Below are 14,772 nucleotides of genomic sequence, written 5' to 3'. Positions count from 1 at the left end.
TACTTATGTTTAATATTTAAAAAATCGCTCTCAGAAGCTCAACTACCAACAGAATGGAAGTACAGTAAAATTATTCCGATACCGAAAGGTGGGGACTCGCGCCAAGTAACTTGTTACAGGCCAATCTCCCTACTGTGCTCCTGCTCAAAGACGCTAGAGCACATAATTTTCGCGCACATATCGTCGTTTCTGGAAAAGAACAACCTTATTGATAATAGGCAACATGGTTTTCGCAAAGGTAAATCTACAGTGACGGCACTCCTTGAAACCGTGCATGATTTTGCTGCTGCTATTGATGCTCAATCTCAAATAGACGTGGTTTTTTTTGGATTTCCAAAAAGCTTTTGATTGTGTTTCGCATTCAAAACTAATAATAAAGGTTAGGGCAATTCTAAAGAATACTGCATTAGTATCGTGGATAGAGGCCTACTTGCGCCACAGACAGCAATGTGTTTCAATTGATAATGTTTGCTCAACTCCTGCAGCTGTCGGGTCGGGCGTTCCACAAGGGTCGGTGTTGGGGCCGTTATTCTTCCTAATATTTATAAATGACATAGTTGACCAGGTACCGGTCAAAATTAAACTATTCGCAGATGACTGCGTAATTTATCACAGAATTGACAACCTTCATGACCACGTCCAACTAAAAGAAGCTCTTCAGCACGTTGAGAAATGGTGTGAAACCTGGCAAATGAAAATTAACCCCCAAAAGACCGTTCTCATGAGGATAACTAGAAAGAATTCACCGCTACAGCTTAGCTACAGCTTAAATGGAAGCGTATTATCCAAAGTAAAATCTTTTAAATACCTAGGTGTCATACTCACATCGGATCTTCGGTGGAATGAGCACATTTCTTACATAAAGAAAAAAGCAGTAACTAAACTAGGATACTTAAGACGAACTTTGCGCCAAGCTCCTCAAGATATGAAGCTATTAGCCTATAAAACGTTTATCCGACCAATAATCGAATACGCATCGATAGTATGGGACCCTCACACGAAAAGGAACATTGTCCACTTGGAAAGTGTTCAAAGAAAATCGGTACGCTTTATTTTTAATATGTACAGCTGGCGGACATCGGCAAGTACGTTAGTGGAAAGGGCTGAATTGGAACCCCTGGAATTACGACGCCACACGGAAAGACTAGGGTACCTATACAAAATTTATCATAATAAAATAGGAATAGAAAGGGATCATTTCATTCAACCTGTAAGTAAGCGAATCACACGTTCTCATCACTCAAAAAAACTACGAGACTATAACTGCCGAACAGATGTATTTCACAACACATTTTTCCCACGAACAGTAAGGGAATGGAACGAGCTCCCAGCCGATGTCGTGGAACGCATGACCACAGCAGATTTCATTTCAACACTTCAGGCTCATTTGACGACTGTGTAAATGTACGAGTTTACTAATCTTCTTTGTATATGTTCACTTGTGTGTTTCTACTTTTATGTATCGTCACCTTATATGTAAGGAAATACATATATTCTTTTATTCCATGTATGTATTACTGGCATTTAGAATATAATGGTTACAGTGTAGTTACCTACTGCTGTGATGATCGATATAACTGATGATATTATTGCTGTAGAAGAGTACCTAGTGTGAAGCATGCCGTTATCGCTTTCTTTTGCGCAGTATGTATATATATCATCTTTGTATTCCCACTCCTGCTTACAGCCTTTTTTAGGCTAGCAGTATTTTGCAAATAAATAAAATAAATAAATAAGACTTTCCGGTGGCTCTGCTTGAAGGAAAAGCGGCATCAGTGGCGCTGTAACACCTAAATGATGTTTCGTGATTCGCTTGCGATGTGTTCAATATGAAGTGCGAGCTCGCAAAATCAAACGATCAGTATCATACAACGCAGGAAATTTCAGTCGTGATAATGCGCATAATGTAGGTGGCCTGAAATGTAATATGCAAATCCTCGCGATGACACTTTCTTTTCATACTTTTTTTTTTCATTTCATTGTAAACACGAGAATTTCGATGTTAACTTTTAAAAATCTGAATGCACACCGCATCGCATGCCTTGATTCTTGTACATGCGAGACCGCATGCTCAACACAATTTGCGCTAGTGCAGTCTATGATGATGGTTGTTTCGGCTGTAGTGCGGATATTCGCGACTTATACTGTAGTGGGAAACAAAACTTTTGTAAATATCACCCCGCGCAATAGGCGCACCCTGAACTTGGAGCCTCTAGATAGAATGTGTGTCTTCGACACACATTATTTCCAGAACTGCAAGGTATAAATCCCCTTCTTTCAGTAGGGGTTGCCTCAAGAAAAACAAGCTGCCGTTGCAGATCTCCAAGTATTCGTTGGTGATTGATCAACTTTATGTTTGCGACAGCATACTGCTCAAAGGTACTCGCTGCGTGATTTCATTGTAGCTTTGATTTACAGTTTTGGGGCTACTATATGAGGGACATCAAGGCTGTAACAAAACAAAGCCTTGACACAAGATTCAGTATTATAGCCCAGCCTGTCTGGTTGCCAACTTTGAGATATGCGCTCTCAAACAAGCTGACTTTGCTAAGCCACTTGTACCGACACCTCTTCCAGATCTTTCATGGCAACTTCTCAAAATGGACCTATTTCACTTCAGTGGGCAAAAATTCTTCCTGGTCGTTTATTCAAGGCACCCAAAACCTTGAAAAGCACAACCACCTAAGCTGTTGTGAATGAGCTAAAGAGAACATCTGCCTGCCATGGGATAGTCAAAGATATTTGCCTGCATATGACACACCATTCTTGTCACAAGATTTTACAACTTTTGCTTTCTCATATAGGTTTTTCTCCACATCAAGCAGTCTTCACTACGCCCAGTCGAATGGGAAAGTAAAGTGAATGGTCAAGACTGTCAGAAACCTCTTCACGAAGGTAAAACATGGCTCTTCTATGCTACAGGGATACACCAGGCATCAACGGTTCCAGCCCAGTTCAGCTCTGATTGATATGTGGGGTTTCACATCCCAAAACCACCATATGATGAGAGACACTGCAGTGGAGGGCTCCGGAAATTTTGAGCACCTGGGGTTCCCTAACGTGCACCCAAATTTGTACACATGGGCCTATAGCATTTTAACTTTCACTGAAAATGCAGCTGCTGCAGCCGGGATTCGATCCCGCGACCTGCGAGTCAGCAGCAGAGTACCTTAGCCACTGAGCCACCATGGAGAGGCTCCGGTTCAGCTATTGATGGGTTGTTGGGTTGATGGCCCCCAGCAACGAACAATTGCTACACCCAAACATGCCTCCAAAAGACACAGTAAAGTTGACAAACGCATCCTACAAAAGAAAGCAGCGAGAAAGGAGCTACAATCAGTGTCATCAGGCCAGGCAGCTTTCAGTAGGACAGCAAATATGGGTGCGGCCAGAAAACCTAATAGGGGCAGTGTTAAACCTAGTACAGAGACCCCAGAGCTACCCATTAGAAACAGGACAGCGTCACAGCATAACCCTGTTTTCCTCTTTGTTCCAGCATAACTGCCGCCCCAAGCTTCATCAGAAGAACAGCCGCGAGCTATCTTGGTAACGACAAGCGACTCGGAACAAGATGATGATAGTGTTGCTGGTGATGAGAGCGATAGTGATGATGGTTGCGATGATAATGTGCGCACGTGCAGTGACAGACGTCCTGTTCCACCTGACTGTCTAACCTTATGAGTGCTAATGTGCAAAAAGCAAGTTCATATTTTGCCCTCATGAGTATTTGGACAACGTAACCAAGGTCTTTAATACATTATCTCTGTAGAAATTTCACCGGGACCAAACCGATCCGCTCTGAGAAGCTGGTTGTTGTGTGACCGAGAATCGTATTATCGAACTTTCACTGCAGTTAAAATTCTTTGAAAGGAACCTCAAGTGCGCTTGACGTCACCACTGTGCAGGCTGGCCTCCTAAAAAAGACCCATTCCCCTCAGCAGTTTCCTGCTCAGTTCCTACACGAGAAAAAAAATATATATATGAGGGAAACCACAACCGTGTCTTTAGTTGCTTTTGTGGCTACTCAGAGGGTGAGGGGAAGATGGATAAACATAAAGGCGAGCAAAAAGCCAAGTCCTTTCGTGTCATTTCTGCTGGTGTGTCTTCCGAAATAACATTAGTAAAGGTATAAACTGTTTATTTTCAGGGCCTTGTATGCATAATTATAACTCGGTACAAACTTCAGTGCTCAAGAAACGGGCAAAATGAAATAAATTCTCAAGCGGCGATGGCGGCGGTGGGAGTGGCATGTAAACGAGGAGCAGAACGAATGCGAATGTTTTCGGCGGGCGCGGAAGTGGTTTTCCGGCAGTGCTGGCATTTTCCCTTGAATTCTCCAATGCGAATTCTTTAGGACTCATTTTTATTCATGTTGACTTGGCAGCGCCGTTTTTCGGCTGCTTAAGCAGGAAAGCCAGTGACTTTCCAATGAATTTGACCGCTTTCGCTCACTCTGATATCAACTGTGAACGCGCTGCACCCGCAGCATGAGCGAGAAAACCGCAGCACTTAATTAAGAGACGGTGAAGACCGGAAAGTTCAAAAGAATATCAAGGACTTTTTTCAGCAAGATGTAGTTGCCAGTGAAGTTCTTGTTCATCATTTTTATCAGCTTTAAGTTGTTTTTAGTTCATACGAATTCGGGCTGATACGAATATTTTACGTGCTCCCTTCAAATTCGTATCATCGAGATTCTACTGTATTTGGCCCCTCGTTAAATGACTGAATCAACATAAAATGTGGTTTCATGTAAAATGGCAATGGAAAAATTAGGGTTTTTAATGCATTGCGTTTATGGGGATTTTGCTGGAACAGGACAAATTCATAGTAAAATTCATAGTTGTGTTGATTTGTGATACCCCCTCCTAGCTGTGCAGTGCTTGTGCTAAGGAGAACAAAGATTGTTTTTTGAGTTCAGTGTCAACTGGTGGTTTTACTTCGGGCTCTTCAGGTGCTCGGCTAGGCCTAGGTTACCGTTTTCTGTGGACCAACAACACTACAGGAGTGAAACAGTTCATAAAAATGAAAAAAAAAAAAATCAATACGCAGACATTTCAGCATTAGAAAACAGTGCAGCAAAATACAGTTTGGGGGAGCAGATACGGAAAGAAGTGTTCACCTTGACACTCCTACGTGGTTGCAGGTTGGCTAGCTTCCGTGCAGCAGCTTCAATCGATGATGCAGCGCCCAGCAGCTCTGTTTCTGCAATGACTGTTGGATCATTTGGGTCGGCCCAGTCAGTGCCTGCAGCAACAATGACATCACACCTGAGCCTGCATGATTGTGGCAACTGTATTATCGAAGCATGTTAAATCCTTTACATGTGCCTGCCACTTTACAGGCCAGCACTGATGAAACGGAGGCAATGACTGTCTCTGGCTGGCCATCGATGCTGTTTTCCTTCACTGCCTTTTCGCGGCATCGATGCAACTTCCACAGGCAAATATAGTTTTACATTTCAATCAGTGCTGGCCTACAATCTGTTCTCACAAAGTCAAAATGTGCATTTCTACCCTCAGCTGAACTAAACACAAAATCAGTTCAGGCACCTTACAAGACAGGGCTTGCATACAATATTTGGCTGAAATTTCAAGGATTTCAAAGATGCAAAAGTAAAAATATTCAAGCAGTTAAAGTAATCTTATTTTTGAACATGAAAGAAGCACAACTTTTTTTGTTAAAAGCAGCTATCTTCCCTTGTTTTTCTTTCACTCTTCAACAAAAAGTGTTGGCCTTGACGAGATATGTCATTTCTTGCTTTCGCGTCTTCCAAAAAGCAATCCACCGACTCCAGCAAAAGAGTTGAAATTCTTTTTTGAGCTTTTTCTTCCTCTCTTGCATGCTCTGTAGCTCGATATCTTTTTTTTTTCTCTTGCTACGAGTTTTGTAGCGAGAGAAGAACTTTCAGCACTTCCCGTAATATTGAGTCATGGTGCATAAGACACACGAAGAGAACGTCGAAACGTTTCTTGCACAGTTTTCCAGTTCATGATTTTTCCTTGGCAGTATGTATAACTGTGCCAACACAATATTTCCCTTGTACCCAGAAAGAAGCTTGTTGTCAATCGAACTTTTAAGGCACATCTCTCCCAAGGCACATCTCTCTGGGGTCGAAACATAACAACCCTCGAAGAAGAGCACACCTAAGAGGACTTCTCTCAAAGATTTTCAGGAACATATTCACAATAACCTTGCAACACTTGCTCGTAAACTCAAAACCACACTTGCGACTCAGTTTCCCGATCATAAAGAATTTCTCAGCTGCACGTCTAATGGCCTCAAGTGATGTGTCATTAACATCTATTCACAAGATTTTTCTGATGCTCATGGCTTCTGTCTATACCAAGTGCTTCACAAACCTTGATAGAAAAGCTTCCCGAAACACTCTCAAGCTCTTTCACTGAAAAAAAAAAAAAAAAAAATCTTGGAAGAATCACTCTGAAAAACAGGCAACTATTGTAATGTTATTGCGATAGCAATTATATGGACACTCTCAACTGAATTTCGTCGTCGACATGGTCGTCGGCATTGCTGACATGCACCGTATATGTATACATACGTGTATATATATGAAAACGCAAGAAAGAAAAAATCCAAAAAGAAGACTCCAGCACACGGAATTTGATGTGGAACCTTTGCGTTGTGAATGCGAGACGTTAACCACTGAGCCACCGAGAAATACCTCCTTCGACATTCAAACGGCACGCTATTTATATCTACCACTTACCACTGTTGGTGGGCATCTCGGGGGGGGGGGGGGGGGGGGGAAGGGGAAATAAGTGTGTTTTCAGCGTTATCAGCAAGATGGCGCAGTGAGCGTGCGGCGGCTCTCATCTCTCACACGTACATTGGCCCGCGTAAAGAATAAGAGGGTGTAGGCTCGATCGTGCGCCATTATCTTGCAGTGGGAAGGACTGGTCTTGGCTGACCTTTGGGTTTTACCAGAACAATTCTGTTGTAGTTACCGAGCGCACAAAGGTCACTGCAATTGTTGCACAGCCTCTGTTTGCGAATATGGTGCGCTTTCAGACACAGTGAAGTAACAACTGAGACGCTCGTTCGCGTTCATCTGTACCTGTGAGTACATTTCGAGCGTCATTTGTGCATGAGAAACGGGGGGCACGTTTTGATCTGCTTGCCATTCTGTACGTGAACTTCCAATTTGGTGCTACCACGTTCATTGCTCCGACTTTGTGGCAAAGCTGTGACTTTTTAGGGAAAAGTCCAGTTTTGCAAGTGCAAGCAGATGCTTTGGAAAAGTACTAACATCCTCATACACTATACATTTCGGCATAGGTAGCCTGCTTTGGTGTAGTGCTTCAAACCTTCCTACAATGTCAGGCCTCTCTCCATGAGTGGCACCAGTGCATGCATAACGCCGAGATGAGATGGTGCCAAGTTCGCCGAGATGAGATAAAGCCAAGTTCGAGATGGTGCAAAAATGGCAGCTTAGCCAGACTTAGAGACCATAGCTCGAGTGAGTGATGTGCCTTAGATTGGATTCGATTTCCAATTGATTTCAGTTGCCAGATATTGTAACACTTCTGGGAGCTAAAATCAAAAGTTCCTGACACCTCTTACCTAACACAGCTTGTTTCTAGGATCATTTGCAAGTCAAAAGGCTTTTGCAATGAGCATGGCTTACATGTCGTTAATTTCCTCTAGTGAAAAAAAATACAATGGTATTTTCAAGGATTACACAGAGTTCACAGGTATTCCAAGAGTTTCAAGGGCCTTTCAACTTATATTTTTTGTGTTGATAGTTTCTGTTTCAATTGTTATAAGTGGCAATGCCATGACTCGGTCTGCAAAGAACACTCATCGGCCAGCCCTCCAAACGCGGTCCGCATCCTGCAGGAACGCAAGAGATGTCTGTGTGCACTGCAGGGAATGCACACCGGCATCGCTGTGACACGCAGTCGGCGTTTGACAAGAAGCACGCGCATGAATGGGGGGATATTAAAAGCGTGTCGCGTATGCTCTGAGGCTTTGTCGTCCGCCCTTCGTGTCTCCTGTAAAGGCGTGTCTTGACCCCTAGTGCGTTGAAATCTTGTAAATATGTAAATAGGTTGTGTGGTTTTGTCAGCAAAAAAACCTAGCAAGTTTTCCTTCTCCGGCACTTGGGCAGCCGCCTGTGCTTTGCTCTTTGTCACATCAACTGGTTGGCAACGGCGGAATTCGGTTGTGTTCTTTCCTGGTACTGATGCTGGTGAGTGCTCACTTTTCGTAGACATTCTACCATGTGTTTTGGACAGATGGCGATGTTTATCCAAAGGGGTAAATTGGTTGCTGCTATGTGAAGGCTAGTGCTTACCAGAGGTACCTTCACAGAAGCTTGAGCAACAAAAGTCTGCATGGTGTGACTATGGATTAGAAAAAGTTAAGAAAACCGAATTTAGCGCTCTTGTTCAAGGAGCTGCAGATTGAGATGGCGATGGTACATAGGAACCAACATTTGATACAGGCAATTAAGGATTCCGGCGCGGATGAGGAGGGGCTTCGCGATTGTTGGGAGCTCATACAGGTAACAATACTGATTGTTGGCCTTGTTGTTACTTGCCTAATGACATGCTTTGGCTGCAAATAGTACACACAAAATAAAGGGACACTCAATGATAAGCACAAGCGGCACTTTCAATTAAAGTGGACCGGGCGCGAATCCAGACTTGAGTAACAACATACAGACATGCGCAGTCTTCACACAGCCTTACGCTATCCAGCTATTGAACAATCTCTTTTCCGATACGTAAAACGTCACCGATGGTTTGCCGATACACCTTCCACCTTCTTTTTTAATGCAATAGGCTTCATCAACTCACGTGCAGTTTTATACCTACTTTTCTACCTAGAATCTTAAACTCTTTAAAACGTGGCACACAACCGCAGGCTTTACAATGCATAGGCAAATGCATCAAGCCATCTTTCATTAAATTTAATTCATGCTCCCTAACCTGTTCATTAATACAGCGCCCGGTAGTCTTGATGTACGGGTTGCCACAAGAAAAAGAAACAATGTCTTTGGCACATTTCCCGTACATCGTGCCATGTTTCTTGCCGCATCTCTGACGGCTCGCCTCTGCCCCCTGAGCAGTTCTCGGGCACAGTATGAGCCGGTTTTACGGGGGGCAAAATGGCGACAGGTACCCCATACCGGCCTGCTACCTTTTTCAAGTTATGGGAGACCTTATGAGCATAAGGCATCACTGCAGGTCTTACAGTTTCAGTCCCTTGCTACTCCGTGGCAGCTCTAGTACATTCGCTTTTTGCTTTCCGCAAAAGCGCTTCGGAGGCAGCTGTCAATAACAAGTCAGGGAAATTCACAGCTTCAAGTCGCTGAGTCTGATTCTTGAATGATGCCTGCATCATGTGTGTGCACGATTTTTCGAGAGTAGATCCCGGGCAGGGCGTAGCAATACCACGCTTGACTACTTTTGATTGGCAAGAGTGATACGGCATTACCTCTTTCTTGGCACGAGGAAAATATTGCCAGCACATTTGCCCACTGTGGAAAGTTAAACAAAGATCTAACAATTGCAGGGTGTTTCCTTGCAGCAGTTTTTGTGTGAAAACAAGTCCTTTTCGTGAATCCTAAAAATATTCAAGATATCATCACGGCGGGTCGAGGTGCCTTGTCTGTCAAAAAGTATTAAAAAGTCATCCATATACCTAAAAACCTTAGCAACGTTGAAGGTGCTATCCAGATTAAAAGCTCCATCAAGCAATCGGTCAACACTAGATACAAGTATATTACACAGTAACGTCGCAATACAGGATCCAGTGCAAATGCCACATTTCCGCAGAAAAAGCTGCTTGTTGAAAAATATAAAAGTACTGCTTAGGTAGGCTTCTAACAGAGTTAAAAAGTTATCTACTGTTACACCAGCCACATTTTGAAAGGGTGTCATGCCACTTTCTTCTATGCAGGATCTCACCGCAAAGAAAAGTTCATCATCTGGAATTGAGTAAAAAAGATCTTCCACATCTACTGAGAAGGCAACGCTAAGCGAGTGCTCATTATCTCTCGAACTGCTAGTGAAGAAGCGGTCCTTGATCTTAACGCACTTTAGCTCCTTTCGTACGTGCTTACTAAGTAAAAGCTGCCATATGTCCCGTTCCCTCACTATACTTTTGAAGGTGTGGGGATCTGAGGAGCGCCTGCGACCATTTTGCGGGCATTCCGCCACACGGCCACACCCTTTTGCTTTCCTGCTCTGTTAACACCACGTGGCGATAGATGGCGCCACGTGCGGGCACGGCACGCGGTATGCGCGCGCCGAGGGAGCGCTCTCTTCTCCGTGGTCGGCGCCAGGTAAGCACGTGTTTTCCTTCGTCCGCGTCCCCTTTGGGAATCGCCGGACTCTAACCTGCCTGGGGTGGCCTTGGGCACCTCGGCAGGCGTGTTTACTTGAGTGCTAGCTTCGGTGCGTACGCCGCCCGCAGCCACCGACGGACAACCTATGGACGGCGTCGCCACCATGGATGTCGACCGTCTTTTGGAACTATAAGGCACAGCGGAGCTTCCCCCCCCCCCCCTAAGAACGCTGCAGCAGGCAAAATATATGTTTTTTTTGTATTTCTCATGTGTATTCTGTGTTGTTTTATTTTTTCCTTCAGCAGCAGTTGCAGAGCGAGGCTGAGGCTAGCTGTTGCCCATTACATGACGCCTTTGTATGGGCGACGACCGGCTGCCTTTGTAGACCGGTATATAGGGTGAATTAAGGAGAGGAGGATGTGGGGATCTGAGGCGCGCCTGCGATCATTTAGCGGGCATTCCGCCACACGGCCACACCCTTTTGCTTTCCTGCTCTGTTAACACCACATGGCGATGATGGCGCCACATGTGGGCACGGCACGCGGTACGCGCGCGCCGAGGGAGCGCTCTCTTCTCCGTGGTCGGCGCCGGGTAAGCACGTGTTTTCCTTCGTCCGCGTCCCCTTTGGGAATCGCCGGACTGTAGCCTGCCTGGGGTGGCCTTGGGCACCTCGGCAGGCGTGTTTACTTGAGTGCTAGCTTCGGTGCGTACGCTAAGCCCACAGCGGTGCCTAGTGCTTGAAGTGGTCGTACCACAACGAGCCGCACTTGCCGTAGGCCTACGCGTACGAGGTTTGCCCTAACACTCGCGACCAGGCCCACTGGCCATCGTGAGAGTGCGCAGCATAGCCGCGAGGGACCTTTTCTCGACCGGCGTGTCAAAGCTCGCCATTGCCAGCTGCGACGTGCTCGCGATTTTCCCTTTATTGTGAACATCCGCGTGCGGGTGCCTCTGCTACCCGCGTCCCGGGAGCGGACGTTGTTCGGGGTGCCGCCAGAGGCAATAAAGCGTTGTGATTTTGCATTAGAACACTGTCTGTTTGCCGCGCCGCGCTAAATGCCTTATTAGCTGAGCGCGCGCGGAGCGGTGCGCTACACGCGAGTAAACGGAGTAGCGGCCCTGTGGCTCGCTAAGAGTGAACCCGCGGTGATCGTCCGCTGCAGTTAGGAGCGGGGTCACCACAAAGGGTACATCAATTTTGTGTGTTTTTGCGCTGAAAAATACGTTTAATGCCATAGCTTTCATTTTGCTAATATTTGTTGCCAAGTTTTCCATTTTTACGTTTTACATAACTGGGTAACCTTACTCTTAACCTTTGATTAAGATTTCTTAATCTGAACAAAATTCTTTTCTATAGCCTCTGCTGCCTTCAAACTAAACATTTCTCTTGGGAGAACTACAAAACACCCTTCTTTGTCAGCTTCTAAAATGACAATGTTTTTTTTCTACACAACGCTACTGTCTTTTGCATAACTTCAGCAGCTTTATGGCTCTGCTTGGTACCTGAAACACATTTTTCCAGGCTATCTACACAATCTAACAGACACCTTTCTTTATCCTCTGCTGATGCTTTGCTAGCCACATACAGTCGAGCCCACATATAATGGCCCCACTTAAAACGAACTTTAGCTTAAAACGAACAATATCCGCGTGACCGTGAAAATATATATTGGTTTAATGGCACGAAATCGCACTTACAACAAACCTCTCCAAGTGACGCTGCTCGGTTACAGCGAACGGAGTCAGTGGTCTGCCGACTTCCCGGGGAACCAATTTCGACCACCGATCAGGTATCGGCGAGGTGCCCCCACATTCTTATTGTTAAACGCCGACCCTGCCTCCACGCCCCTCTAGTTGCTGCTCTCTCCGACCGCTTTTGTTACGCACCTCTCCGTCCTTTGTCCCCCCCCCGCTACTCTGAACATTCCGCATCGCCAGACGAGGCCCGTGTTTTCACACTGCCACCGATCTTTCGAAGACCAGTCGGCCATCTACCCTGTTTTTGATCGCTGGTACTGTCGACGTCGCCGGCCTGGAGTGACCACACCGTTTGCCAACATTGTTGGCCACCGACTGTATCTGATAGTCTTCGTCTAGTGCACGCGCATAGGCTACCCCACTGACTCTGATAATTTGCGATTCTTTTCGTGTTTAGGACTTGTTCTTGCTCACTTCCCACTTGGCTCAGCATGCCTTCCACACGCGTGCAGAAGCGCGAAAACGGCTGTCAATTTGCACGGAACGAATCGCAAAATATCAAAGTTCATGAGGCCACGCAAACCTGCCAGTGCAACAAAACGATTTTTGACCACGGCCGCTGATTCTTCGAACACCGCCGTGCGCACCGATTCAAGCGGCCATGCACTCTTTCCAAGTTTTTCTACGAGCGAGTTTCGCGGACCTTTCAAGCAAGCTACCCAACCTGCCTTTTTTTCGTGTGTTTTGGTTTTCAAGGTCACCCTCCCGCCGCATCCTCCCCTTTATCGCAACTCCTTGCCCTTCTCTCGCAACTCTGCTTTCCTCTCTTGATCACAACCCCTTTGCCCGTCTCCACCACTCCGCGACGCCCGCGTTGCTGGCTCGAATCAGTTTCGTTTTCTGACTGGAAACGGGCCCCGAGCTGTTCCATGCATTCTGGCATGTGTGTCGCGTGTGCGCATCTTGCTCGCTCTTGGTGTGCGTGTGTGGTCATGATAGCCGATGGGAGGACTAGCACTCTTTTTCCTACCGCTCAACAAAACGTCGAAAGTGCGACCGCTTGGCTTGAGTGTAATTTGCGCGTTAGGTGCCGCGTTGCGGAGCGCTTGCTCATAGCTGTTGACCACCTGGCAGCCAACTTGCCGCATCGGGCGTCCCGGTATGCAGCTGTGAAGATGGTGAATATTTCGTGGGCGGTGGTGACAGCTACATGCACGTGAAACTGTTTTTGCGAGGCCGACTTCCTCGACCTCTGGCCCAATGCTGAGCCTGAAGCTTCCGAACAGGACCACTGCGGCAGCGATTTGTGGCAGCGCATCATCGACTTCAATCTGGGAGAGCGGGTAGGACATCTGTTGCGATGGTTTAATAACGACCGATGATGATGCCGACACTGCGGAACCGTGCAGGGATTAGGGCATTGTGAATTGTGAATTGTGGATTAGGGCATTGTGAATCACAATGCCCAGGATTAGGGCATTGTGAATTAGGGCATTGTGAATTTGGAGGAATCGGATTGCGAGAACGATGAAACTTTGGAGTCAGTGGCTCTTGCAGCTTATGCCACGGGCCTCGGTAAACGAGCGCTCTGCCGTTTTAAATGAGCTCGAGACCAACCTTATCACGTCTGCTATTCGAAACACGTGCATCAGAGACTTTTTGGGGCATAAAAAATATGTGTTTTCACGTGCAACTTTTTTAAAAGCTGTGTTTCATGTTTACGAACTTCGGCTTACAGCGATCGGATGCCGCGTCACGCTGAGGTTCGTTATAAGCGGGCTCGACTGTATCTGTTAAGTGCCCCTAGTTCATGCACAGGAACACTGACATCAATGCAATACGTTAGTCCTTTAGAAAGAAGCGATGCCAAGTCCTCCGGTAGGCTCACGTTTCCTAACATCACCAAAATTTATGACTTCTCCTTTTATTTACTCTCCTTGCTAATTTTACAGCATTGTCCTATAATCTACTTCCACCAGTATTCCGTTGTATGATGGATGATGCATCTGGAAGTTCTTAACTTCTCTTCCGCTAACCATAAAACATCATTCTTCAAGTGCGTTATGCGTAGCCAGACGTGAAGCAAGCGTACATGTTTCCACAATTATGAATGGTGATTTTTGCACAGCCGAGCATTGTGGCCCCTGGAAGGCGCAACGTGACCAAAGAAGTACTCCCTTCAGGTGGCGTTAGTCCTTTCTTTATGAAAAAAACGATGTATCTTGCACGGCAGGTAGTTGCAACGATGGAACTGATGATGATGTCGTCGACGCTAGATAAGAAGCCCAGAGAAGACAGACACGAAGAAAGGCCAATTTCACTAGAAATATATTGTAACAATACTGATTGTTGGTTAGCACCTTGAACGTTGCTAAAGTTTTTAGGTATATGGATGACTTTTTGATTCTTTTTGACAGACAAGGCTCCTCGACGCGCTGTGATGATATCTTAAATATTTTTAGGATTCCCGAAAAGGACTTGTTTTCACACAAGAACTGCTTCAAGGAAACAACCTGCAGTTGTTAGATCTTCGTTTTACTTTCCACAGCGGGCAAACGTGCTGGCAATATTTTTCTCGTGCCAAGAAAGGGGTAATGCCGTATGACTCTTGCCAATCAAAAATAGTCAAGCGTGATATTGCTACGCTCTGCCTGGGATCTACTATCGAAAAATCGTGCACACACACGATGCAGGCATCATTCAAGAACTAGACCCAGCGACTTGAAGCTGTGAATTTCCCTGACTTGTTATTGACAGCTGCC

At 45.7% G+C, this 14,772-nt stretch overlaps 1 protein-coding gene across 3 annotated transcripts in view; it reads right to left on the bottom strand.

The window, feature by feature from the left end:
* The window catches only part of rhea (Talin_middle and talin-RS domain-containing protein rhea), a 908,869-nt gene that overhangs the window by 100,496 nt on the left and 793,601 nt on the right, over positions 1 to 14,772 (bottom strand). For all 3 annotated transcript variants that reach the window (XM_037423602.2, XM_037423603.2, XM_075891790.1), the window contains exon 50: positions 5,120 to 5,244. In XM_037423602.2, coding sequence (XP_037279499.2) covers positions 5,120 to 5,244 — 125 coding nt within the window. The remainder of the gene's footprint in view (positions 1 to 5,119; positions 5,245 to 14,772) is intronic.

This window comes from Rhipicephalus microplus, chromosome 4 (genome assembly GCF_043290135.1).
Source record: "Rhipicephalus microplus isolate Deutch F79 chromosome 4, USDA_Rmic, whole genome shotgun sequence".
Lineage (NCBI taxonomy): Eukaryota > Metazoa > Arthropoda > Arachnida > Ixodida > Ixodidae > Rhipicephalus > Rhipicephalus microplus.
This window is presented reverse-complemented; position numbering and strand designations above follow the sequence as displayed.